The 26,349-nt window shown below is 46.2% G+C and overlaps 2 protein-coding genes across 6 annotated transcripts in view; one reads left to right on the top strand and one right to left on the bottom strand.

The window, feature by feature from the left end:
* Positions 1 to 1,727: 1,727 nt before the first annotated feature.
* On the top strand, positions 1,728 to 14,117 carry MYOT (myotilin). Its single transcript, XM_054287991.1, has 10 exons — positions 1,728 to 1,825; positions 3,530 to 4,135; positions 5,800 to 5,950; positions 7,794 to 7,895; positions 9,876 to 9,925; positions 10,502 to 10,634; positions 11,706 to 11,913; positions 12,432 to 12,597; positions 13,033 to 13,166; positions 13,539 to 14,117. Exons 1-10 carry the CDS (start codon positions 1,773 to 1,775, stop codon positions 13,709 to 13,711), a joined length of 1,776 nt encoding a protein of 591 aa, XP_054143966.1. The 5' UTR covers positions 1,728 to 1,772; the 3' UTR covers positions 13,712 to 14,117.
* Positions 14,118 to 23,151: 9,034 nt separating this feature from the next.
* Positions 23,152 to 26,349, bottom strand: part of FAM13B (family with sequence similarity 13 member B) — a 44,043-nt gene continuing 40,845 nt past the window's right edge. For all 5 annotated transcript variants that reach the window (XM_054287732.1, XM_054287728.1, XM_054287731.1 and 2 more), the window contains one exon: positions 23,152 to 25,496. In XM_054287732.1, coding sequence (XP_054143707.1) covers positions 25,373 to 25,496 — 124 coding nt within the window. In that variant the 3' untranslated portion in view covers positions 23,152 to 25,372. The remainder of the gene's footprint in view (positions 25,497 to 26,349) is intronic.

Raw genomic sequence — 26,349 nt, 5'->3', positions numbered from 1 at the left:
AACAACCTCTCAGGCAAGTAGGGACGCATTCCCTCCCTTAATCAGTTTCATGCGCGGAATTTATATAAATTAGCACTCAATTAACACCCGCTCTGTAGTTTTCGTTCACAAACGATGTTTAAACACCAACATCAGAGGTGGATTAACCTCGTGAAGATCTCTGTGCTGACAGACCCAAGGGAAGGAGATGGGAGCAGCTGAGAGCCCGCACGCAGCGGAACTTTCGGGCTTGGGGTGTTTTTAAACAATAGGCGATAAACTTATATGCCAAAAGTATATTTGGCATATACTTATGCCAAAGTATAATTAAGATATTTAAAACACTATAATGTCAATTTCAGATGTAATTAGGCATTGAAGCTGGTGATGAAAGGGAAACGAATCACCTAACCTGCCAGCAGGACCTGCTGCTGTTCTGGTGAAAGCACCACAGCTGCGTTTTTTCATCCATGTAAATAGATGAAAAAATGCAGATGTAATAGATGTCATAACAAACACAAAAATATTAAATAGATGTAATAACAAAATAGATGTAAAATAGGCGTAATAACAAACACAAATAGCAAAATATTAATATTTCCGTATTTTTATCACATTCTTTCCACAAGGCCGGTTGTGTTGCTCAGTTTATGGCTGCTCAGACACATCCATGAGGGGTGCTGCTGCTGCTGACCGAGCCCCGTACGGGAGCGGGGTTTGGGTGGCCCCGGGGATGGGGGAGCTGCCCCTGGGCACGGAGGGAGGGAGGGAGGGCTCGCTCGGGGCTGCGGCTGCGGGGATTCAATCCACGTTTAAACCTGGCTCTAGGGTGTGTGTTATGTGCACAGCCTTAAAATCGGTACCAGAGCTTTAGCACTACAGAGGCAATTAGCTACAAATTAGTAAATGAATTAAACAAGGAATTTAGAGCCACAGAATGGTTTGGGCTGGAAAGGACCTGAGAGATGACCTTTTTTTCTGCCATGGGCAGGAACACATTTCACTAGACCAGGCTGTTCAGGACCCCATCCAACCTGGCCTTAAACACCAGTGATGGTTCCGTCACAGCTTCTCTGGGCAAGAATTTCCTTGGGATGACAGAGTGGGATTTCGGGACTTTCGAGCATATTGTGGCAGTCCTTGCTGCTGCTCCCTGGCGGTGCTATGGGCAGAGCAGCCGTTTTCTGTTCTAAAGGTGGGCACTTCTGCGGTTCTGTGCCTTCTGCTGAGACAGGGACGCTCCCGGCAGCGCTGAGCCGCGACCGCTGCCCCTCGGGGCCGGGACAGAGCAGGGACAGAGCAGGGATAGAGCAGGGACAGAGCAGGGACAGAGCAGGGACAGAGCAGGGACAGAGCAGGGATAGAGCAGGGACAGAGCCGGGATAGAGCAGGGACAGAGCAGACAGAGCCGGGCTGGCCGGGACAGAGGGACAGAGCCGTGCCGGCTGGGATAGAACCGGGACAGAGCGGGAACAGAGCCGGGGCAGAGCCGTGCCGGCTGGGATAGAACCGGGACAGAGCGGGAACAGAGCCGGGACAGAGCCGTGCCCGCCGGTCCGAAGCAGCAGCCGGGGCTCGGAGCCGGGCGGTGCCAGCGCCGCCGCCGCCGCGGATCCGCTGCCCGCGGGCACCTGCCCAAGCCCCGGCCCTTGCCCAGTCCCCGGCTGTGTAAGGAGACTCTTATTGTGACATTGGCGGGGGCCGGGGACAGGCCGGGCCCGCGGTGTCACCGCTGGCAGCACATTAAAGCCTCCGGGCTCGTCCCGCCGCGCAGAGGGCGGCTATGACAGTGAATGACCGTCCTTCCCAAAATACCGGCCTCGGCCCAGGTGACAGCTCCTAGGCGGTAGGTAAGGCGCTTGTTGGGCTTTTCTCCACGTCACTTTCCACTCGGAGGCTGGCCAGGGAGGTGGCGAGAGGGACTGCTGGGAATGCTAAGGTGGAACTCACCTGGACGGTGCGGCGGTGTCACAGGGAACGTGGGCAGCAGCACAGCCAAAACACGGGTTTGTTTTTCAACAGGAAAAGTATCCCTGTTATTACTTACTGTTTTTACCTTGTAAGGTCAAATGTCTCTTTGGATTTATTTTTTTCCCTCCCAAATCAAGGTGGAACTATTTGAGGAAAACATGGCTTATCCCTTGCTGTGAGAAGTGACGCTGCGCACCAGAGCTTGGTTAAGGGCAGCGTTCTAAAAACGGAGTAAACGCTGGTTGCTGTCCACAGCCTGTGGTACAGTGAGGGTACAAATCCGTGCACAGGTAGTGATATAAAAACGGGATAAAGACAAGACTGAACGAGTTTTCTGCGCTAGTGAATGGGGACATAGTGTGGACGTGCTCCAGAAGTTTGAGCCAGCTTCAAATTCCAAGAGTATGACACGGGGAAAGTTAGGGAACTTTTACTATAAGGCCTCTGTTTACTTACAGCTAATTCACAACCAATATTGATGATTACCTGCAGGAAATGAAAGCCTTGAGTCCTTAATGTCGAGCAATGTCTCCACTTATCTCCCCCCATGGGAATTTATGACCTCGTGGAGCCCTTCTCCAACGAGAGGAATACAATACACTGGGTGTATATATAGCAGTGAAACAGCTGATCTCAGTGGGGCAAGATTACAATTTTTTCCAGCACATGTAACTGTGGGGATTTATATTTCTTTTTTTTCTTCTTCTTCTTTTTTTTTTTTTTTTTTTATTAGTGGCTTTATGCTTATTTTGGGGGATTATTTTTTTTATCCTGGAGCTGGAGTAATTTGTCCATTTTAAAAAGCTTGCGAAATGAAACTCTCCCAGGTTTTGAGTTGATGGAAAGCCTTGGTTTTTAGATATCAAACACCTACCAGTGAAATAAATCAGGACTCTGAGCAGCTCAGCTTGCCCTACCTTATCTTGCAGCTCATGTCCTTCTGGCAATTAGCAGACTTAATAGCAAATATCAGAGACACAAAGTCCTTGGCATTCTAATCCCAAATCTCAGCTGGATATTAGAAACTCTGAATTCAAAACCCATTAGAGAAGAAATCAGATTTGTTTTCAAAAGTTTCATTTTAGACATGAAAGTGAAACTTTCATGCTTCCCTATGGTACGAGGAATTTCTTGGCAGAGATAGCTGGTTCTGGGAAATAGTACATTTAGCATTTTGACAGGGCACAAAACAGCAGGATCCAGGGATCTTTAGTTAAGACGACACATGGGAAATTACCTGGCTTAGCAGCAGTATCTGTGTTTATCTATAGATTTAGGCAGGTGGTAACCAATTGCTGTTTCCTTTAGCATTTACTGGGCTCTGGCACATGAGACAAGCCCAGTGATCATTGCACCTGAGCCAGGCAGACTGTGTGGCTTGTTTCTGTGACCCAAAATGCTCATACAGTCATGGTACAGTTCTAATAAACCCTAAATAACTTTATTTTAAGTTCAAGCTTTAATCTAGTTGAACTTTAACTTCATAGTGTTTGGATTGCTAGTGGCTGCTCAGAACAGAGCATTTTGGTGATTCAGCTTGTGACGTACAATTTATTTTATCTGTATTGTCTTCCTTAAGGGAAAATCCACTCCAAGAAAGTCTCTATTCTGCAAGGCAAGGGTTCCATTCTATCCAGGAGCCCAGCCAGGAAAACTTTTGTGGCCTGTCACCTAGCTTTTACCAGCCACCCATCCAAAGCCAGTTATCACCAACTAAAACCCAGGACAGCCGTGAAACCTCTCCTATGAGTGTCCCTAATCTCCCATCCGTTTCCTCTATGTGCCAACCAACCATGTTTAACTACGAACGTCCAAAACACTTTATCCAGTCTAAGAACGTGTGCCAAGGGCAACAGCAGCCTCCAGGACCCGCAGCAGCCTCCACAGAGCCGAGCAGAGAAATCAAACAGTCCTCCATCCTCATCCAGCCTCGTAACCCCAGCGGGCAGAAATTCTCCTCCTCGTCATCGCTGAGCTCTTCAATCACGCTCTCCTCGCCTTCCTGTAGTGCCCCTAAGGAATCCACCTATCCCATCACTCCTGCATCTGCACAGTCTCCTGCTAGCTCATCATCTGGCCAGAGGCTGCTGCCCATGCCTAACCAATCCCCCGCAGCCTTCCTGTGCTCCGTGCTCCCCTCGCAGCCCGGCTATAGCAGCCCAGCTCCTTCTCCCGTGGAACCTCCGTAAGTACACACAGCTGCTAACCCTGCCTGCTTCCCCCGGCCTGCCCCAGCACTGCCCACCCCTAAACAACGCCCTGGCAAAGCTGCGGCCCTGCACAGCTCCCCCTGACTGCGCTGTGCAAGGCAGAGCTGCACAGGTCGGGGCAGGAGTGCTCGCCCTTGTGTGGGAGTCAAACTGCACCATGGGCATGGCACAGGCTGCTGGCTGAGTTTGCTGGAGCTGGTTGGAATTATTTAGTTGGACTTGACAGAAATTTCTTAAGGTTTTTTAGAACAGAAGACAGGCACCTGTCTCAAAACATGTCTTATGAACAGGGAGACAGTAATATCCCCAACACAACATAGAGGGTCCTAGTAAGTCTCAGCAATACTTTCACATTCCACATCATGATGTGGATCTAAACTCACCTACAAAACGCCTTTTATTAATCACACATGCAAAAGAAGGGCAGCCCCTTGAAAATTTCACCCCTTTAGAGCAAAGAATAAATTCTTTCCTAAATATGTATTATATCATTTTGCCTTTGGGCTGCAATCCAAATATCTTCCAAGGTCAGTGAGCTCTCAAAGGGAGCTGGGCCTTGCCTTCTCACCAACTTGTATTCCTGCCAATATCAGCTGGAGGTCCTGGGGAAAGTCAGGGTAGAATACACACAAAGTGAGATATTGGAAAGTTGATAGGGGCAGGGGGTCCTGCTGACTTGGATATAAACCCAGGTTTGAGTGTCAGTTTGCATTCAGGAAATCAGAATATTTCTGTCTGTTTTCTGAATCACGGCACTGAGGGAAGGGGAAAGGTAAGATGGGGTGGGTTATCTGGGGAGAGTTTCCTGAAGTCCTGCAGTACTCTGGAGGGTTTGGGACCCTGCTGGGGTTTGGGTTTGTAGTTGTAGTGGGGTTGTTTGTTTCCATAGCAAAGGGCTTGGATGCCTCACTATGATTTTTGTATAAGTTGCTCTTAAATACAACATGCAATGAGTTGAGGAATTATTTTCCCAATCTCACTACTAATGAGCAAACAGGGACATGAGGTGTGTTCATCTCTGGGGCAAATCACTCAAGTTTTATAACTCACATTAAGTTATTAAGCCCAAGCAGTGCTGAGAGTATTCTGGAATTATAATGCTTCTACTCTAGTCTAGCCAGCAGAACAAATTCCCAAGCCGCAGGAGGAAGAGGATTTGGAATAGAAATAATTTCTGAACACAAGTGCAGCACAGGAGACCCCACTGCAGGTCACAGACCAGGTCAGACCTGTCAGCACAGAGTGCTGTGACCTCCAGCAGACTTTTGCAGCCCGTTCTGATGGCTGCTCCTCTTTTCCCGTTATCTTCCAGAACCAGATGTGGTACCCAGCCCCGGGAGCTGGCTGTATCCATGGCTGTGGATGGCAGGGCCAGGCTGGGAGGGACACTGCAGGATGCAGGGATGCTGTGTTGTGAGGACACTCAGTGATTTGGCTGCACCATGATGCTTCTTCCCCTTTAGATTTTAATACTCAAAATTACCCAACTCGGCCTGTTCTCCTCCCAGATGCTCTGTGGGTTCGTCTGAGCCCCAGTTCTCAGGGGCAGGCTCACATTTTCTGTGCATTCTGTGAAGCTGCAGCAAATAATCCATCAGGCCTGCAGGAATAACTTTGTTTTCTCCTCCTGTATGAGTAGTTACTCACAGCCCATGTATAACAAACAAGCCAGCATCAACTCTATGCAGAAGACATCAGACCAAGAAATTCGAGGAACAAAGGAGGCCCTCATCCAGGACCTGGAGAAGAAACTGAGATGCAAGGACAGCCTCCTGCAGAATGGCAACCAGGTAAGGGATTGAGGAGCTCCCGGGAGGGCAGGCAGGTTGCAGAGATGCTGCTCCAGGGGCTGGAGCCTCCAAACTCAGCTAAAAGCAGAAGGAAATGCAGGAGCAGCCCTGCCCTTTACTCAGAACCTAACAGATCCCATGAGAGCAAAAGCCATTTATGACTGAAATATTCTTTCAATGTGAAAGAGAAAGGAATATGTTTAGAGCTGTGGCACAAATTTGAGCTCTCTTCTGGGGATCCTGTTGGACATCACATCCACAGAAAATTAAAAATTCAAGGAGAATGCCTCAGTTCTATAGACATGACTACAACCTGGTTTTCAACATTGAGGTTAATAAACATCTCAAAACCATTAGAACCTGAGGAAAAATTGGAATATTTGAAAGTTCATTCTAGGGATCACCATCAAATGGGATAAATTTTTTCTTTCATATGAACAACAATAAATGAAAGAAATTATATGAGCTTTTATCATAAAGCCTGTCTCCTATAAGAGGGCCTCTTAGCCTCAGTACCTATTTATTCTGCAGAGGCTCACAATAGAATCCCCCTTACCAATAAATCAAAATCCAGGGGGAAAATTTGCTACCAGTAGCAGCTAGAGCAGGCAGGTTTCTAATGTGGGAGCCTTTCTGCTGGCTGCAGGCAGACTGGTAAAGGCACAAAGTTTCCATCTTCTTTCCCCTGAAGTAGAAAGGAGTATTCTCATGATCATCAGTGAGAGCAGTTTTATGTCATATATGTAATTTAAAATATTGAATGGGCAAACAAATAGGTCAAATCTGACTGAATATGTCCCTAAACAGAAATGTCCTATGTGGTGTAGGAAGGCTTGTCATAGCAAGTCAGCTTTTTTCTTCCCATAGGAAGAAGCCAGGCTAAAAATAAGTCTTATGCAATCACCACTGTGTCCTCCTCCCCTTGTCCCCCAACAAGCCTGAGCCAACTGGCCAATCTCAGCCACACTTGACACACACGTAAGGACCTCAGGGATAGGCAGCTCTCACAGGTTTTGCTGAAGGTCTTGTGCTCTCTTCTAAAGAAAAGTCCCACAAGGCTCCCAAACCTTTCCCCAGCCAGCAGCAGACTCATGTGTATCAGTACAGAGCAGAAATTCAATCAGAGCTCACCATTGTGTCAAAATCCAAACCCAAGTGAAACTTTGTGGGCAGCAAAGTGTCAGGTGTTCTGGTGCTAACATGCTTCTCTAAAGTAACCCAAGTGACAGAGCTTGGATTTAACTCTGCTCACTTTTATCCCTGTGTGCCACATCCAGAGTGCAGGCACTGACTGTGCCATGCCTGAAAGGTGTCCTTGCCTCCTGCCCAGCATTTCACCCTGCAGATGTGCTGGCAGAAGCCTCCCCAGTGCTTGCAGGGGCAGTGGTGCTCCCCTCTGGCTGTGCCTGCCTCTGCTGTGGCTTTTTTGGGAGCATCCATCATGCCTCCAGCTGAATGGCTTGGGAAGCTTTCCCAGCCCTGACAGAAAGGTACCGTGGGACTTACTCTGGCTGCTGTGGATGATGCCATCAGCTACCCATAAATAATCCCAGCAGAGAAAGAGGAGGAGTGGAAGGCCACAGATGGCATTAGGGAGGCTTTGATGAACAGGCAGTTTAATCTTTTATGCATTTCAGTGCTGTATATATTGAGGCTGACTTCAGTTGGCATCACAGACTGCAAACCCTCGGGGCCAGACATGGTCAGCTCTTGCTTCCATTGACAACATCCTGAACTTGTGGCATATTAATGTGAACTTGTGGCATATTAATGTGCTCTTAACAAGCTGGTCTGAAACAGTGACTGGGCTTGTGACTGGAATTGCTGTGCACTGTGCCCCCAGAGACTGACCTATGAGGAGAGGATGGCTCGCAGGCTGCTCGGACCAGTGAATGCTGCCTCAGTGCTGGACTCACAGAGTGAAGACAGCGTGCAGAATGCACAGGTAACTGCATTGCCTCTGCAGAAAGGGTTTCCTGGGGTTCTGCTGTGGGCTGCTTGTACCTGGGAGGGCAGAGATGGGGTTTATTTGCTCCCAGTGCAGGTGAGGGGTGGCTCTCAAAGGCAGAGCTCTCCGTGGCAGGGGTTTGGTGCTTTCACAGGGGGAAAATTCAAGCCCCATTCCCTTACTGTGCCTGATCTGTAGGAATGACCTCTCCAGGGAGGAATTCCAGCAGCAGCTGCTCAGCACAGCCCCCAGTGCCTGTGACAGGCAGGGAGCAGCCCCACGAGGGAGCCAGGTACCCACTCCAGCAGCCTGAGTGCAGGCTGGGCCAGGACAGCAAGATTTACACCTGCCACTGCTGGGAACAAGGGACATTGGCCTCAAGGGGTCGTGGCCTTGGGCTGGGATTGGTTGGGTTTTAGCCCTTGCAGGGGGCTGCAGCCATTAAGAGAATGCAAAGCAGTTATTTCAGCAGCCCACATGCTGATAGACAAGAATTTATCACCACTGGCTTTTTCCAAAATGTTTTAGTTGGAGACTTGCATCATTTGTTGGTCATTCAGGCCAGTTAGAAGCTCTCTTTGGTGCTTCTGTGCTCAAGGTTAGTGGAAATGTCTGTGATGTGGCACTGGGTACCTGAGCAGGACAGAAAACACCCTCCTGCTGTCAGCAGCAGAGAGCCAGGAGCAGGCACACAGCTGCCAGAGAGCCCTCAGCAAAACCCCTGCATGGAACAGACACCTAAGATCACAGCAAAGGAGGGATACAGAGCTATCTCTCCCCAGCAATCACCTGGCAAGATCAGGTGAAAAAGAAGGAGAAATCATGAATGGCAGAGAGCAAGGGAAGCCTCATCTTTTGCTGACAACAATGAAATAGTCAGTCAAAACAGGATGGCTGACAACTTTTCAGCATGTGTGAAATGCTGTTTTAAAAAGAACATTGGAAGCAGAGATTCGCTTATGTTTGGGACATTTTACTTCCATTGTTCAGTCTTATTTTTAAATATTTAAATAGTCACTGATTTATTCAGCCTCCTGATTCCTCAGGAACTTAACTCAGTCCATGTAACAGGTCATTAGAATCATCAGCAACTTCACCACTACAGCATAATTTCACAGGACAAGTAATAACTGTACAGAACTTGTGTAAATGGGCAGATACAGGCAACTGCCTTGGACTGCACATGAACTGAGCCCAGCAAAACCCTCATTCATGTCATATTCCCCCTGATCTTAAAACTGCCTCCTTGCTTCAAGTTTAAACCCAGGCTTAAATGTTCCACAGGGCTGGGCTGCAGAGCACAGAACCAAGCCCTGGGATGTCTCAAGGCAAGCACTCCAGAAATTTCCATGCAGAGTTTGCTCTCTCTGACTCCATTGCTAAAACGAGTCGCTGGCACCAAACCCCGTCGCGTTTTCCAAACATCCTGGCTCCTAACAGGAATCAATCCTGGGTACTTTAGCAGATTTAGCCATGTGATTTCAGAGTTGTCAGCGAGCTTAGCTGGTGCTGTGATCTAGAAAGAAAAGTATTTTCCAGCTCAGCATGTGTCCATGGCTGCTGGTACCACATTTAAGTGGGCACAATACGAGGCTCCTGCCAGCAATTCCACTTCTATTCCTGCTAGGGGAAGGACACTCTGTACTCAGCTCTCAGCTTAGATATTGCCAGGAGTGCTGCTCCTCTCTCACAAAGGTTATGGGCTGGCAGAAAACCTTGTGTGTGCCAGACAAAGCTGCTGCACCCATCACCTGGGCAGCAATGACAAGTTCTGCCATGGCAAAGCCCATGGTGAGCACAGAGTGTGTCAGATCCTCATGCAAGTTCCTCTACCTCCCGTCCCAAGGACTTCTGAAGTACATTCATTTTGTTTTTAAGCAGCAGTCAGGATATGAATGTAAAATGGCTTCTCATTCAGTCTACAGATAAATCTTTCTAAGTGAATTTGAACTCACCTCTCCTCTTTCTCTTCCCAAGCACCAGAACGCAGAAAACGTCAGGCTGCAGGTTCCTACAACACATGTCAGGTAAAGCAAAAACTTGTGCTGTGCTGTTCTTCAAGATCTTATTTCAAACATTTCTACACAATGTTGGTTTAATCTCACTACTTATCACTTTTGCTAAAGTAATAATTACTGAATTCACTCCCTTTTTACTAAAATGCTACCATTTGTGCATGGGTGATGATGCCTATGATCTTAATCCAGTGAATTCTAAGCATAGCATTAGAGGTTTAAAAACTCCTTGGGAGTTAGGAAATGCAATTCCCATGCACATTGGAAAAATACTCTTTATATTCTAGAAGATTAATTTCTAGTCAAAGAAATATAAATATTGAAATGAATATAAATTATGAAAATTAAGCAGCCAACTTTCTCTTGTCAAGTCTTTTGGATATTAGGCCATAATGAAGGTTATTCTTGTGTGCTGCATTGAACAACTTGAGCAAGAGAAGTGACTTATCAAGTCATGAGTTACAGCTGAAAAACCAACCAGAACTGTTAGATTCCTAAAGCTGAGGGACTCCAGCTGCAATCAGAGCTTTGATACCACTTGTACTACAATAGCTTTTACACAATTAACTGTTCCTGTCCCATTTTCAGGAGCAGACCATCCTCTAGAGGCGACGATCGTGGACATGACTCGATCCAGGAGAAGTTTTTCCAGCCACGTTTCACACAAGTGCCTGAAGATGTGGTGATCGAGGAGGGGCGGTTCTGCAGGCTGGACTTCAAAGTAATGACAACCTCTCTCCCTCCCAATTCCATTGCCAACCTCTCCCAATTCCATTGCCAACCTCTCCCTCCCATTCCATTCCCTCTTGGGGCGTGGGGCATGCAGAGAGGTCTCTGCAGTGCCTTTGCATTTTCATAACCCAGAGCACTAATGGAAGATGGTTCAGGGTCTCCCCAGGCTATGGAAGCCAAGAGACAGGGGATGGATAAACATGTCAGTGTTTTCCCTTGGAAAATGTGAATGGAATTATCTGCATAAGATTATGATTAAAGCTAACTAGTGGTAAATATAGACCACTACAGAATGTCTCTGGACCTCCTTGGGAAGAATGAATATTAATGCCCTGCTGAAAAAAGGCTTTTTGTCAGGGAACCTTGTGCTTTGCACAGGGGCTCCACTGCTTCAGTGGACACACATCCAGCAAGGTCTGTGCAGGACTCACCTCCCCGTAGTGGCTCTTCCCTGAGGTAACTGTACCTTTACTCGAGCAGACAAGCATGGAAATGCCCTAAATGGAAACAAAACTCAAGAATGGCCTAAAACTTCATGGCAGCTGTACCAACCCTGGGGTGAGAAAAGATTCTCATTTCCTGCACAGGCTTGGGTTTTCCTAATGGGTTCCCACCTCTTTGTTTCAGTAAACTCTGGCCAGACTTACACATGGCCTTTAGCCATCTTCCTCCAGGTTGCCCAAACTTCTGGGTGCTGTGGAGGAGCTGGAGCTCATTTACAGCCATTATCAGCTGTGGTACCAGCACTGCTGCAGTGACAGCTGTGGGAACGAAGGGCTGAACCCAAAATCAGCATCTTGGGCCTGATCAAAGCCACCTACAGGAAGGGAACAGGGGGCTGCAGAAACAGCATCCACTGTCTTGTAGCTAAAGCTCATCTTTCCACAGCACTCCCTGAGCCTTTCTGTGCAACATCACATTAATATTCAGAACTAGGCAATAAATACTCTACAGCTTTGCAGAAGGAACATGGTTTGATCACCCATCAGCATCAAACTCCCTGCAGTGTTGGAGGGATTTTATCATCTCTAACTCTTCCCTGCTCTCCTCTCCCTCACAGGTCAGTGGGCTCCCCACTCCAGATGTGATGTGGTACCAGAATGGAAGGATGGTTCACCAGGATCAGTTCCACAAAATGATAGTGTCAGAAAAGGGGTTCCACTCGTTCATTTTTGAAGCAGTCAAATCAGCTGATGCAGGGACATACGAATGTGTGGCTGTCAACCGTGCAGGAGAAGCATCTTTCACAGTAAAAGTGGAAGTAATTGGTAAGACTGAGAGCACTGGTAGTTCCCTGGACACACTGGGAAATCTCAGCAATCTACTGCTTTTCTCCCTGTGTTTGGGACATTCGAGTAATAAGAAGCAGAGGTAGCACTCCACATAACCAGGATCAAGCAATAAAAATCAATTCAGGCTCAAACAATGAAAATCAATTTACTATTCCATGACTATTTTAATAATTACATCTAGGATGCAGTATTTCTTCAAGCCACTTCTGTCAGGATATTTAGATATAGTGATATAGCGAGACGTCCAGAATTTAATTTAATTGATGTTATTAATTTTCCAGGATTGATAACATATGTTAATTGACTCTCCTTCTAAGGTGGACTGTGTTCACCACACCCTTTAGCTCATGGGAACTGCCTGCAAGCTAAGGAGATGCAGGAGATGAGGAACACTTGTCCTCCTGAATTTAGCAACCCGAAATCTTAAAAACCAAGCATGACATGAGCATTCCACACTTCCAGTAACTCCTCCTTATCTCTCCTCTTTAATTCAGCTAAAGAGCATCACATGCCTCCAACTTTCATTTTCAAGCCCCAAAGCAAAAAGGTTTTTGAGGGAGACACAGCCAGGCTGGAATGCCAGATCTCTGCCATCCCAACCCCTCGGATTTACTGGAAAAGAAACAACGAAATGGTACAATATAATACAGACCGAATAAGGTATCCCACTGCTCAGCTGGCCATCGGGGTGTCACAAACAGCAACCAGTGTTTGCTCAGTCAGGTGTAAATGGGCTGGGTCTGTAAGCAGCAGGCTGGGGGCTGGATCTGCCCTGGGGGGTGACACCGGGGCACAGGCCATGTGCTGAGAGCCTTTGGGGACACAGGGGGACAGAGCTGTGCCCAGGGCTCCTCTCAGTGCCTGCAGCAGCAGAGGGCCCCTGGGGAAGCACAGACTCAGGGCTGAAATGTGCAGTGTGGGGCTGCGCACTGATGCCACGATGTGAATCACTGGTGGCTCTGACACAAATGCAGGGTTCATACCTGAACAGTGTGCAAGGATTGTTCTGGGGCTTTCTCAGCTCCTCAGCATGTGAACTCTGCTTTCTCTCCTCGCCCCTCAAAGCACTTAGGCATTAACACGTTGGTTTTTCAGCTTGCTCCATGACAATACTGGAAGGATTTGCCTGCTGATCCACAATGCCACCAAGAAGGATGCTGGCTGGTACACCGTGTCTGCTGTCAATGGGGCAGGGGTGGCCACGTGCCACGCCAGACTAGAGGTTGCAAGTAAGTTCCAGGTCCCAGTGCCACAGAAAGTGCATTTTATACTCAGAGCAGGCCCTCAAGATTAATCTAATGAAGTTCAGACTGCTGGGAGGATTTATTTCCCAGACAAAAAGTTACTATCCTGGGAAAAGCTCTTTTCTTTAGTACAGGACACTGTGGAGTGTCCTTTTGCTCTTTTAAAGACTGCAATTCCCCTGACACCAAGCAAGAGGGTGGATATAAATCTCTGGTGTCTGAGATATGGGTTTGTCTACTAAATTCTCCCCAAGGGCTTGCTGGTTTATACTGCAGATCAAAAGCAGTGGGGTTGCCTGCCATGGGTCTCTGTGCACCCTGGAAGGCACTGAAGGAGGCTTTTTCTCTCTCTTCCAGCACATACAAATAAGCCACTTCCAGCCCCAAAGCAGTTACGGGTTAGACCAACCTTCAGCAAGTACTTGGCACTCAATGGAAGAGGACTGGATGTGAAACAAGCTTTCTCACCAGAAGGGGAGTTTCAGCGTTTGGCTGAGCAGTCTGGACTGTATGAAAGTGATGAACTTTAACTGGAAATGAAGAGGAAAACCTCACACCCATAAGAGACAGTTACAACATAGATGCAGTTAACTGGTGATTGCTCTAATTAGCAAAATACCTACTTGCATATTTTTACCTTGACTCTTGCACATTCAGCTGTTCCTGTTTTACCATGTTAGATTTTATTTATATGGTTTGGTGACTGTAACCATTACTGAGTATTGCATTTGAACTAGAAAGCCTGAGAAAGCAGGTGAATTAGTTTTAACAAGTGTGGGTGGGCTGAGTTCCACCTGCGCTTGGTTACATGCTAAGGTAGCTTGATTTGTGCTGCTTCTTTAATATCACTCGTGGTAATATCAGAAGTCTGTACTGTCTGAATACTAAAGCCAAATAGAGTAGAGTGTTTTTATGAGAATAAATTAGAGGCAAATAAAATTTTAAATAACCAACCAATCAGCTGTGACTCTTCCTTGCTTGATCTGTTAAAAGCAGATTTGAATGCCTGGCATCAGCTGCAGCCTGGGGAAGATGGGTACTTACCCTCCTGAGCTTTCCACTTGTCCCCTCCCCTGTCTGTTCCCACTGACATTTGTCATCTGGCATGTACCAAATATTTAGCATAAACTAAATGCTGACACCCTATTAACACTACACCATGCCAGTGAGGCAGCATCAATATTTCTTCTCCTTGCACACTTGACCCAAAAGCTGCCCTCCATGATATGAATCATTAGGGCTATCATGTTTTCCCTCCTTTAATCAAGGAGTGGTTGCAACTTATCCTGCTGTTGACTCTCAACAAGCTGTTGATTTGAGTCACCCAAGTGGTTTGTGTGCTGCTGTTCACAGACACCTTGTTCAAAAACAGTGCTAAATACCATGGAATAAAACCAAAACTGGAGACATTTTAACTGTACTTGCTACAAAAAAATCTGTGGGGGTTGATCTAGCCTGACCTCCTCATTGAGGAGCACAGTCAGCAAACCTCTCAAGCACCTTCCAGAACAGAAAAAAATGAGGCCTCTGTTTCACCCTGCATTGCTGTACCATTAAATAACCCCCCAAATCTGAACTGCATTACACTGACTGTTAAATTCCCCAAAAATCCTGCAGCTCTATGACCACACATCTCCTCTGGGCTGCCCAAGTGATGAAATACACTGAGATAACTCCCCTCTGGCACATTTGGAGATGGAGCTGATCACATGAAGCCAGCACCCAGTTTAGGCTGCACTGGCAGGTTGCAAAGTCTGCATCATTTCCCTGGCAGGTGTCTTTACACACAAATGGAATACCTGGGGTGCCTCACGCTCTTTACCAGCAATCACAGTGTCACTGTGCCTCATTCAGTACTCACGCCTCACCCCACACATCATCCACCCAGAAACATCCCGGCAGTGGAAACGGCTCTGAGTTCCCAGCAGCACAGCTTAGTGACACGTGGGAATGGCAGAGCAAGGTTAGAAGCTGCTGTCACCCTCCAAATTCAGCCTGTGAGCATCCATCCCCTCCTTGCCCCTCCTCTCTGGTGAGCTCAGGGTGCTGAGCAAATCCATGTCCCACCTCTGCCTGGAGCCCTCCTCTGCCGAGGACGGCAGGAGCAGCTCTGGGATTTCTGGAGGGCAAAGCTTTCCTTGGAAATGTTTTCATGCAGAGAAACAAATGAAGATGCTCCCAGTATAGTTCAGAGCAACCTCACCTCGTGGCTCCCCAAAACCTTGTGCTAAATGTTGAGTTTTCAGCTCAGGAAAGGCAACCAAATTCTTCAAATGCATTTGGAGAAATTTTGGGTACAAACAATGCTGATACTTCTGAATAACCAGCCTAGGAAAACAAAAGGCCAGCTAATTGCTGCATCATACACAAAACACAAGGAAAAAGTCTGCAATAAAAATTATTTTCATAGTTTGCAAAGGGATTCCTGTTGGATGGACTCTGCTGGGACAAATGCTACCACATCACAACATTAACCCTCCCAAACAACAACAGCCATATTTACAAAAGAATTTGCTGTTGGAAGCAGCCCAGGTCCACCAGCTGAAAGGAGGCAACAACACTGGATCCATCTCCTGTAATTCCACACTGTTTTAGCATACTTACAGCAAATGTCATTACTGAGCTGAAGACAGGTCTGACTTCAGTCTAAGGAATCAATCTGAGCAAGTAATTCTGTCTGAGCACAGAAATGTTTGAAAGTGCCACAATTCTGCATCGGTAACAGCCATGAGTGCAATTAGCTGAGCTTTTCTCTTGTTTACATTAAGATAAACCATGGATTTGGTTTTGTGCCAACATTAAAGATGGGTATTTGGCATGGGAAATCCATAGCAGAGACAGGAAGAACTGGAAAGAGCAAGCCCAGTTGAGCAGAAGCACATGTTAGTGCTCCTATCTCCTCTATCATCTCTAGAGGAATCAATTAAAGGAGGCCTGAATTTAAATCACATATTTATAAATTGGAATCAGGCAAAAATACTCTGGAAATGCTCTGCTTCATTTAGCACTGATTTAACATAAGAGAGACCATGTGAACATGCCTAAGTAACAATGAACTATGTAAACCAGAGTTGTTTCATTTAAGGTAATGAAATAAGGTTTTAAAGTAATAAAGTGCCTGGCCCATCTTGGGTGAAATCCAGATTAATAAGCAATTGTTGTTTTGTGAAGGTACTGAGTAACTAAATAAAGGCACTGGGAATATGCTAAGGCTGTGTATCTCCTGAGCACTTCATGTAAAGAAAAATGTTATTTCAAGGTCTGCCTTTAGTTGTCAGTTTTGCATGCAGAACACAAGGACTAACAAGGATTACAAAATAAAAAATCCAGGCTTACATCAGTTCAGGTTCCATAAGCTGAGCTGCTTTGTTTCCCCATTTCAGAGAGATGGAAACACTCCTCATCCCCCTCATTATCCCCATGGAACTGGGATCCATGGGCTGGCACAGCAGTGGAGGACACATCTTCACCCAAATCAGAGCAGGAGGGTGAGGAGAAGTTGGTGTTTCCCAGGCAGAACAGTGGCTCCCTAGAGGAACCAGAGCTGCATTAATTATACTTGTGTTTGTATTTCATAAACATAAATGTGTATGTATTTCTCAAGATGTGATGCTAATGTGAACCTCTTCTGGATAATCAGGTGAGCCCTTACCTTTATGGTGTGTGAAATCCAATTTACTGAGGCATGGTGCTTCCATAAGGGCAGCTCAGGCATTTGCAGCCACTTTTCCCCAGGTAGCAGCTGGCAAGACAATAATTCATTAAAAATGCAGAACTCAGGTCAGGGAGCACACCCAGATCCAACCTTTCCATTTTTTGGCAATAGTTGGTGCCTGGTTTATGCACTGGTTGCTGCTGGCTGTTGGGAAACATTTCTCAGCCTTTTCAAGGCCAAAGACTGGATTATTAGTCCTTGTTATTAGCAATATTAGAAAATTAAGGCCTGGGATGATTCAAAGGGATTACATTTACCACCAGCCCCCTGTTTTTCCTGACACCAGGGCTGCTCTCAGCCCCCCACACCCCTCCCACGTGCAGTCCATCAGATCAGTCACGGGTGGTGATGAGCTCTGTGGCCCTGGCAAGTCTCTTGTTGCCTCTTTGTCATTGCACCCATCATCCAGGGAGCTACAAACAGTAAAACTGCGAGACAAATGCTCCAGAAGTGCCCAGAGCTGGCTGCATTTGCTGCTGTGGGGGTGAGTGACCCCATGGTTTCACCTCTGTGTTTGCCAGCCTTGGCCAGCCCTGCCTAAAGAGCCCCAGGGTGAGCCTGGTCAGGCTCAGTCTAACCCGAAGTAACTGCTTAGGCTCTGTCCTACCCTGGAGAGGCTGCACAGATCAGGGTCCAGGGCCCCTTGCTGGCCTTGCTGTGGCTCTGTGTCCCCCCTACTCATTACCCACCCTGTTTGTTTTAGCCTGGAGCCTGCCAGAGCAGGGCAGGGCTGGGGCACAGCAGAGCTGGCACAGTCCAACTGGGATGTGTGACACAGCACAAACACAAGAGGTTTGGCCAGAAAAGCCTCATGGATATACAGCTTATGACAAAACACCCAACAAGCTCAGGTTCTTCAAATCTAGCCATATTTTGAAGCCAACCCAGTCCTCCCTGTGCAGAATGGCAGCCTGAAGGGAGGGCAGGGAGCTGGGCTGGATCTCCCTGCTCCTGCTTTCATTCAGGATCCATCCTTGCCTTGCCTCCAACACCTCCTGCCCTGGAGGAGGGTCCCTGCTAAAGGAAGAGCTGCTGGCTATGCCAATGTCTCTCCAGATTTCTGTTTCCTTGCATTCTGGTAAGTTCTTTACAATAACAGGTTGTAAACATGCTGTCAACATCTTCCTTCCCTGGATAAAATATTGGCTGAGATTCCCTTTCTCTGTACTCAGGAATCACAGTGTTCCTCAGCACAGCACGAATGCTCGCTTTTACCTTTTCATGGGTGAGCTGCAAAGGTGCAGCTCAAAGGGAGAATTCTGTTTATGAGATTCCAGAGGGGTTTAAAATTACCTCCCCCTCATGAACATGGGTCATGCAAATTCCAAACTCAACTAAAAAAATGTTGCACATGGGCAGCTGTCTCCATTGGAGCAGCTGGGAAATCACCACAGGAAAAAGCCTCCCTAAACTCAGCCTTTCCTAGACCCATGTTAGCCAGGTATGACCTGTAAAGACAGCCTGGCTGTAAGAGAGGAAGGCAGTCATAGCTTTGTAGCCAAAAGCTATTTAAAAATTAGCTACTTCTTAACTGCAGAAAGAGGCAAAATGTTCTGCCCTTGATTCAGGACTGCCTTCACACCTAATTTAATTGCATTTTTAATTTCAAATACACATGCTCCCATCTGGGCAGAGAGTGCAAACTTCTCCAAAATTAGGAACTACATTTGTTCCTAACCAGGTGCTCTGAGGCCAAACCAATGGAGACAGTGCTGAGGAAAAGGTGGGCTTTATTCTTTCCTGTAATCTTAGAAACTGCTGGTTGCATTTTGGAAATTGAAGAACACAAAAGGAGTCACAGTTGCCCCCACTGTGACTTACAAAAGCTATTTCTCCACAGGATACTATTTTTAACATCATAGGAATAGCAAAACTAAACCCATAAATAAAGAAAAATCACCAATTATGCCCATAAAGTCAAATAAAAGCTTGTTCAGGCCAGGTCATACACGGAACAGCAGAACTGGCAGCAGGGTAAGATCAGTGATTTCTAGTGACTGTATAAAGTTGTGAGCTGAGCATTTCCCCAAACATTAACCAGAAACAGATGTATGGAAAACAAACAAGTTTCACAGCAATCTATTGGGTCACAGGCTGCATCTACAGCAAGGAGAAATATTACTGCAACTTCCCTTTGCTTTGCTAAAAGGTTTCCAGCAATCTTTGTTCCAGTTCCATCACTGGGCTAAGTCTGTGTCTGTACAACATATTTTTATTTTAAAATCACTTCTGCAAGAAGAAAATTAAAGCCCCCAGGCTGGCTGTAAACATTACTGCACAACAATCCCCGCCATCACTCTCCAATCTGAAAAAAAAAGTGTATTTCTGTATCCTGTCTTTTTGGAAAGGCCAGAAGGAAAGTCTACTTTCAGCCAGATGTGGAAAACTTTGCCCCACAAAGCTCCATGAATCTCTTCCTACAGGACTGATTGTGGTACTGCTGTCCCAGTCAGCCATGCTGGCTTTGTTTGAGACTTCTTTTATTTTTTTAATCCCTCTGGTGTTGAATTTGGAGTTATCAAAGCTCAGGAATGGAAGGAAGAAACCCAGTCACAGCTCTGAGCGACATCTCCAGTGCAGCATCCCAGCAGGGTGGGGCACTCTGCTCCTGCAGATGCTGTCCCCATCCCCTGGCAGCTGCAGCCGTGCTGAAACTTCACTGAGAGACAGCCAGAGAGGCAGAAGAACTGCACCAAGTCAGTGATGTTAAGATGCTTTAAGTGCTTCGATACTGGCTGGCAACAGCTGCCCTCTGGGAGGGAAGGGTTTAGTAGAGCTTCAGGAAAGTGGGCACAGCAAAATGCCTGAGCTCAGCTGGTAACAGACTGCTCACACAGTTTAATTAAAACCAACTACCCCCCTTTATTTTCCTATTTCTGGACAAGAGGAGCAGGACTATCAATGTATAAACAACCTTCTGGATCTTTTCTCTGAATCTTCCAGGTGCTGTTCTGAGAAGAACTGCCCAGCCCTGCTGGAGATACAAATGCCTGAATTACATCAACTGCTGTGCCTTGTTTGGGGCAGCTCTGACACTCAGCTGGGTGACCAAGGGGCAGATCCCGAGATCTGACACTGAGCTGAGTGTCCAAAGGGCAGTTCCCAAGCTCTGACACTCAGCTGGGTGACCAAGGGGCAGATCCCGAGCCCTGGGGCAGCTCCGAGATCCAGCTATGGGACCAAGGGGCAGATCCCGAGCCCTGGAGCATTCCGGACCTGCTGGCTCACATCGCCCGACCCCTGCTCCCTTCATGCAAGAGGTTAATGCTAATCTCTCAACAATTCCTACCCCGCTATCTGTTACCGTCAGAGAAAAGGGATCAATTTAAGCTTTCAGGGAAATCCCCAGATCTCTCTCCTCGGTTCAGGAGCTCACAGGCACCAGAGGGCGCTTCGCTCCATCCTCGCTCCAGCCGGAATTCCGGGAACATCCCTTTTATCCCTCAATCCCTGTATTCCCGTAACCCTGGGGACAGGTTACGGGCAGGCCAGAGGCTGTGCACCCCAGGCAGTCACTGCTGTCCGTCTGTCGCCAGGACTCAGAGGCAGAAGGAGGAAAACGTGCCCAGGCTCCATCCGGACAGCGCCCCGGGAAAGCCGGGGCCAGCGCGGGATGCAGCACCCACCGCCCCGCCAGATCCTGCCCAGCTCTGTTCCTGCAGGGCACACAGCCCGGCCCCAAAGCCCCCGAATCTTACACAAATCCTACCAGCGGTTGTATTTTAAAGCCGATATCCTGCATATGTATTTCTCAAGATGTAATGCTAACGTGAACCTCTTCTGGATAATCAGGGGAGCTCTTACCTTTGCTGTGTGTGAAATCCAATTTACTGAGGCATGATGCTTCCATAAAGACACGAGGAAAGGCTGGGCACCTCAGGCATATACAACCACTTTTCCCCAGGTAGCAGCTGGCTACCTGTGCCTTGTTTGGGGCAGCTCTGAGACTCAGCTGAGTGACCAAGGGGCAGATCCCGAGCCCCGGAACATCCCGAACCTGCTGGCTCACATCCACCCCGACCCCTGCTCCCTTCATGCATCAGCTGCGGGGTTAATGCTAATTAATGCTAATTAACCTCGTTAATGCTAACGCTGCTCCACGGGCTCTGCTCTCCCTGTGTCCGATCCCAGTGCGGAGGAGCAGGGTCACAGAGAAGGGAGCAGAGGCATTCCAAGGCTCCCAGGAGGGGATTTCCAGTCCAACAGCACAGTCAGGGGACACAGGGCACACAGCAGCCCTGCAGAGGTCACTGATTTTGTACTTTGGTCTCCTGGCCAAAAGCCAAGCCAAGCCATCCACTCTCTTCTAACAAGACCAGTTTTAAAAACTAAACCCCTATTCCCTTCCCTCCAAAGGGATCTTGCTGCCAGGCAGCAGCCCAGGACACAGAGGTCACTGGTGATTTGTTTAGCTGGATTACTCAATAGCCTGACAGCAGAAAAGCAGGTGTGTGGCACCTGTGACATCTCCAACCTTTCCTCCTCCTGGCAGCCCTCTCCTACAGAGCCTCAAAACCTTTGCACACATTTCCTCTCCCAGAACTTCCCAAAAGAGCTTTCAAGCTCTCCTCAACCTCACCTCACTCCCCTGGGGCACAGAACACCCTCTCCACACCCTGCCTGGTATTTCCCTGCACGCTCTGTGCCCTGCAGTGACACAACAGCTCAGGCAAATCTGCTTGGAGAGGGAAAGCTTGGAAAACCCTCGACTTGCATTGTCTCAGAACTGGTTCTCCAGTAATAGATTTCCTAATAGAACTGAGCTTTTTGCACCCTCAGAAACATGCTGCTCCTCCATTTTAACTAATAGTGTTCAACACAGTTATTTTCCTCATTAATATCCTAGTTCACTGCACATCGATTTGCAGCAGTTCCCACTAAACCATCTTTGAGGGATTTTTTTTTTCCTTATTAGCATCTTGCTCACAGCAAGCTTCATTGAATAAATAATGATTTAAGGAAAAATGGGGGAATTGCAAAACAGATCAGTAGGAACCTTGTTATCTCTTCAGGCCAATGTCCCAAGAATTTCTTTCCCCCATTTTCAGAGAAAAGCCATGTGATCAGAGGGAAGGTGACCCTGTCCCAACCCAAAGAACGTGCCCAAGGCTCTCTCCCATCTCCTCTCCCTCCCTTGCTCCCTCAACTTGTTGGTTTCCTGTTCCCACTTGCCTGCAGTGCAGTCTTCACCTTCAGGAGTTCTTCAGCCCCTGCCACGCTTTAGATTGAAGAGAGATGGATTTTCACAGAGCACAACACAGGAGCCAGCTTGAAAGACCTTGACCAGTTTCTGTGAGCTCACAACATACTATGAAAGGCTGTTTTGTTGAGAGGAAAAGCATCTTCTGGTGTGTACAGCAGAGTGCAAGCATCACCATGATATTTTCTGAAAAATCCCTTTGCCTGGACTACTTCTCCTGGGAAGCTGAGAAGCCTCAGAGAAAAATGCAAATAATAATTATCTGATTCTCTTCTCCTGTGTTTGCTGCTTTGGAATGTGCTCTGGAGGTTGTTTACCAACAGGTGCATCTTTGATTGGCTCCATGTGAATTGTTTTTACTTAATGACCAATCAAAGCCAGCTGTGAGTGACTCTCTGAGGAGTCACAGGTTTTTATTATTCTTTCTTTTCTAGCCTTCTGATGTATCCTTTCTCTTTCTTTAGTATAGTTCTAGTATATAATTTTTTAAATATAATGTAACCTAATATCATAAGATAATAAATCAGCCTTCTAAGAACTTGGAGTAGATTCTCATCTCTCACCTTGTCCTGGGTGAGACAAACACCACAAGCAAGAGCAATGTTTCCTGGCCAGAACCAGCAGGAACTGCTGCAGTAGTGGTTCCAGGCTGGGAGATCCTCGTGGCTACAGACACACACCCGATGTGCCCAGCTGAGGGCAGTGAATGACCCGTGCCAGGGGTGGCTCCTGCACCCACCCGCTGCTGCGGGGGCAGGCAGGAGCCAGGTCCCCTGTGCTCCCCGTCACCCCCAGCAGCAGCTGAAGCCCAGCCGGCACCACGATCCCCGCTGTCAGTCCAGGAGCTGGGGCCCCTCCCCTGCACAGCCCGCACGGGCAGGACACGGCTCCAGGGGATGCAGTTTCACCCCAGCCACCACCAGGGCACACCGTGGAATTCGGACCCTCCTCACAATGCCCTGCAGCTACAAACAGAGCAGCAAAGGATTCACCACTCCCTTTTAAGAGATGGCAGTGGAGGAGAAAGCATGATGAGAAACAAAAATACAAGACAATAAAGGTTAAGGTACTTTTATTATAAAAGTCTATACAATGAGCACCAGACATAGCAATGCAATTATATCTGGTTTAGTTATATATATTCCATATCTATATATCCATATAGATATATAGGTTTTGCTTTTACCAAAGTAAAACTGTTATATCACAAAATGCCTAGTTCTACCATTTATTTATTGCTCAACAAGGATGGCACAAAACACACTCAGCATAACTGTTGCCATGCTTATCTACTATACTGAATAAACAGCCAAACACTGCATAACAAACACAAAGCAGCTGTTAATTCTGAATTGGAACCAGTCTGATCACTCACTCACTTATAAAAATATTGGAATCATATAGATTTAAGCATTATAAAGGAGGAATATATTATTTAAAACATTTAAATAGTGCATATTGACATTTTGCATGTGGTATATAAAACACAAACATTCATGTACAACACTATACAGTACACATTAGTTTCAATGTTTGGATACACCCGTGTCTGCAGACTGATAGAAAAGGAACTGAAGTGTACATTGCACAATGGAACTGAATAAAATTGGTAAATGGTCTCAAAGACTACTTTAACCTCATAATTCTCTAAGGTCCCAGATCACTTTGCAGTTAAAAAAAAAAAAAAGAAAAGAAAAAAAGGCATACCACCAGTGCTCAATAGTTTTAGTGCTTTTTTTTTTTCTGAATTCCAAAAATACATGCCTACAAGCAGAGTAAAACAAACCAAGAAGTATTCTACAGTACACAAATGAAATCTGAGCACTAAAAATCCTACTTGCAACCTATTTCATATGCTTCATGACAGAACAGCAAGTCTCTGAGGTTACGTGCGAGCCATTTCTTACATTGTGAGAAAGTTCATTTTTGGTCTTTCATAAAGCAGAGTGAATCATTGCTATGTTGACCTTAGCCAGTCATAAAAACATGCAGTGAGAGTAGGTGCATGCAAAACATGGCCACAATCAAACTGATACACTGAAATAAAAAAAAAACAACTGAGAAAGCACCAGCTGAAATTAACATTTTGATTTTGCCAGATCAGAAACAGCTGCGGATGGCTGCTGCAGAGCAAAGCTAGTCCCTAAATCATCATTCAGCACAGCAGATGTGATACTCAAAACATTATTTAGATTCAACTCTGAAGCTAAATCATGCAAGGCCCATAAACTGTTTTGCTTACATCGTAAGGATTAGATAATGTATTTTTATTCTCCAACTGTAAAACAAAACCGTGATAAACAGCAGTAATCTTTCCACTCCAAACCGCCGGTTCTCCCTGTGGTGCGTGTTAACTACTCTGATTTTAGCCCTTGACACCATACTCATTTCAGGTACAGTGGGATTTTAACTGTCCTAAGCCAGCTCCTTTCTGTGGAGCCACACCAGTCTGAGCACCACCAGATTTCCCAACCACCACAGTGTTCACTGTGCTCCTCAAATCTTCCGAAAGCGGAGATGCCGTATCCAATTCAGCCCAAACACTACGTCACCACTGGCTGATAAACAACAACCCAAAAAGGGATCAAATGAACAACAATGACATGAGTCCTGTAGGCAGCATGTGATTGAACTTTTCAGTTTTCCAAGGTTTAAAAGCCACTAAGAAAAGGTCACTTTCTGGTTTGTCCACTGTCATCTTTATCAAGGAGGAAACGTGACCGCTAATGAGCAAAATCCATAGACGTTAATTATTACTGTGTACAGGTGCAATTTAGAATACCAAAAAATCAAAGTTGTTCCACAGCAGTCCTTTGAAAGGAATTACAGTCTGTTTAAGTGTTCCAAGAATTAAGAGCTGTACCCTTAATTTGCTGATTTTTTTAGGCAAGAGGAATAGTTCGGTGTAGCATTACAATATTAATAATTTCTTCAACAATGCAAAAGGTTAGTAATAACAAAAGTCTCAAAGTTCTTGAATGCTAAAGACAAAAAAAAGGCTATGGTTGTTTTGGAACAGGATGGATGCATCTGGAATACAAAACTTCGATGGAAACTGTGTTTGCTAAAGTTGGATAGAGCAGTCTCAAACTCAGAAACCTTATTTGCTCTCTAGACAGGACCTACTTACCCTTCAAACATGTCCTAGTGGCACCACAGTAAAGTGCACAAACTGGATTCTCTCAACAGTGCATGACACATGAACACAAGCACCCAATAAGTACAGGGGTAGTATATGGAAATAGCATGTTACTCGACAGGTTGGAGCAATATAATTTAAATTGATTTTGAAGAATCTTGTTTGCTGATAAGGACTTCCAACAGCCTCAGTTTGGCTTTGATTTTCTTGTACTCCCTGTACTCATCCAGCATTGGGACCCGATCTTCTTTCTGTACATTCCTGTAAAAAGAAAAACATCAAAATTTCAACTAAGTCATCCATCCTGCAGCAAGCCAAACACACAAGTAGCTACAGGAAGTTATTTTAGGGCAGGTGAAAATATTATTGGCAGCTTGTTCACCAGCACGACATATTTTAGTTTATTGTAGTTAAAATTGCCATCATCTAAAAAACTGAATTGAAAATCCAGAATATTTTCAGCACAACTGCTGCAGCACTGGGTAACAACCATTGCCCTAAGCTCTCCTGGGAATTTTACTAACAGGATATGAAGAGTTTCATTTCAGATCCTGTGTATACACTACAGAAAAAGACACATTTAAGTCAACCTACATTTTTTACTGTAAGAAGATTGACCCACAAATTGGCAGCAGAGCATTATTCTTACTGGACTATAATAAATAATCTATTAATATGATTAACCTCATTATTTGCCATTGAAGTCAAAAGGAGTTTTGTTCCAAACTCAGTAAGTGCACGATGAAGCCACGTTACAGGAGTTTGTAGCTCAGGAGAAATACAGGAGAAGGCAAAGTCAAGTGAGAACATTTGCCAGTCAAGGAAGTGACCTCTTAGGACTGTTGTTAGGTTTGCTCATGACATGAGACATCTCAAAAATACAATGGGCAGCAATGCAATCCAATTAATGACAAAACAAATTCAAATCAGAAACCTAAAAGAACTAAACTATATGGAGAATAAAAGTTATAAAAACCATTACTGGCAAAGCAAATATCCACTGCCAGAACTGACCTACTGGAACAAGGGGCAAATTTCCCTGCCCCATGTTAAAGAACAGAGATAATATGGGTTTTTTAAAATAAAAAAAAAAAAAACATACTTTCTAGTAGGC

This window comes from Melozone crissalis, unplaced genomic scaffold (genome assembly GCF_028551555.1).
Source record: "Melozone crissalis strain CALT ecotype California unplaced genomic scaffold, PUWL_Pcris_2 ptg000061l_1, whole genome shotgun sequence".
Classification (NCBI taxonomy): Eukaryota; Metazoa; Chordata; class Aves; order Passeriformes; family Passerellidae; genus Melozone; species Melozone crissalis.
Note: the sequence above shows the minus strand (reverse complement) of the source record. Positions and strands in the feature narration are given on the sequence as shown.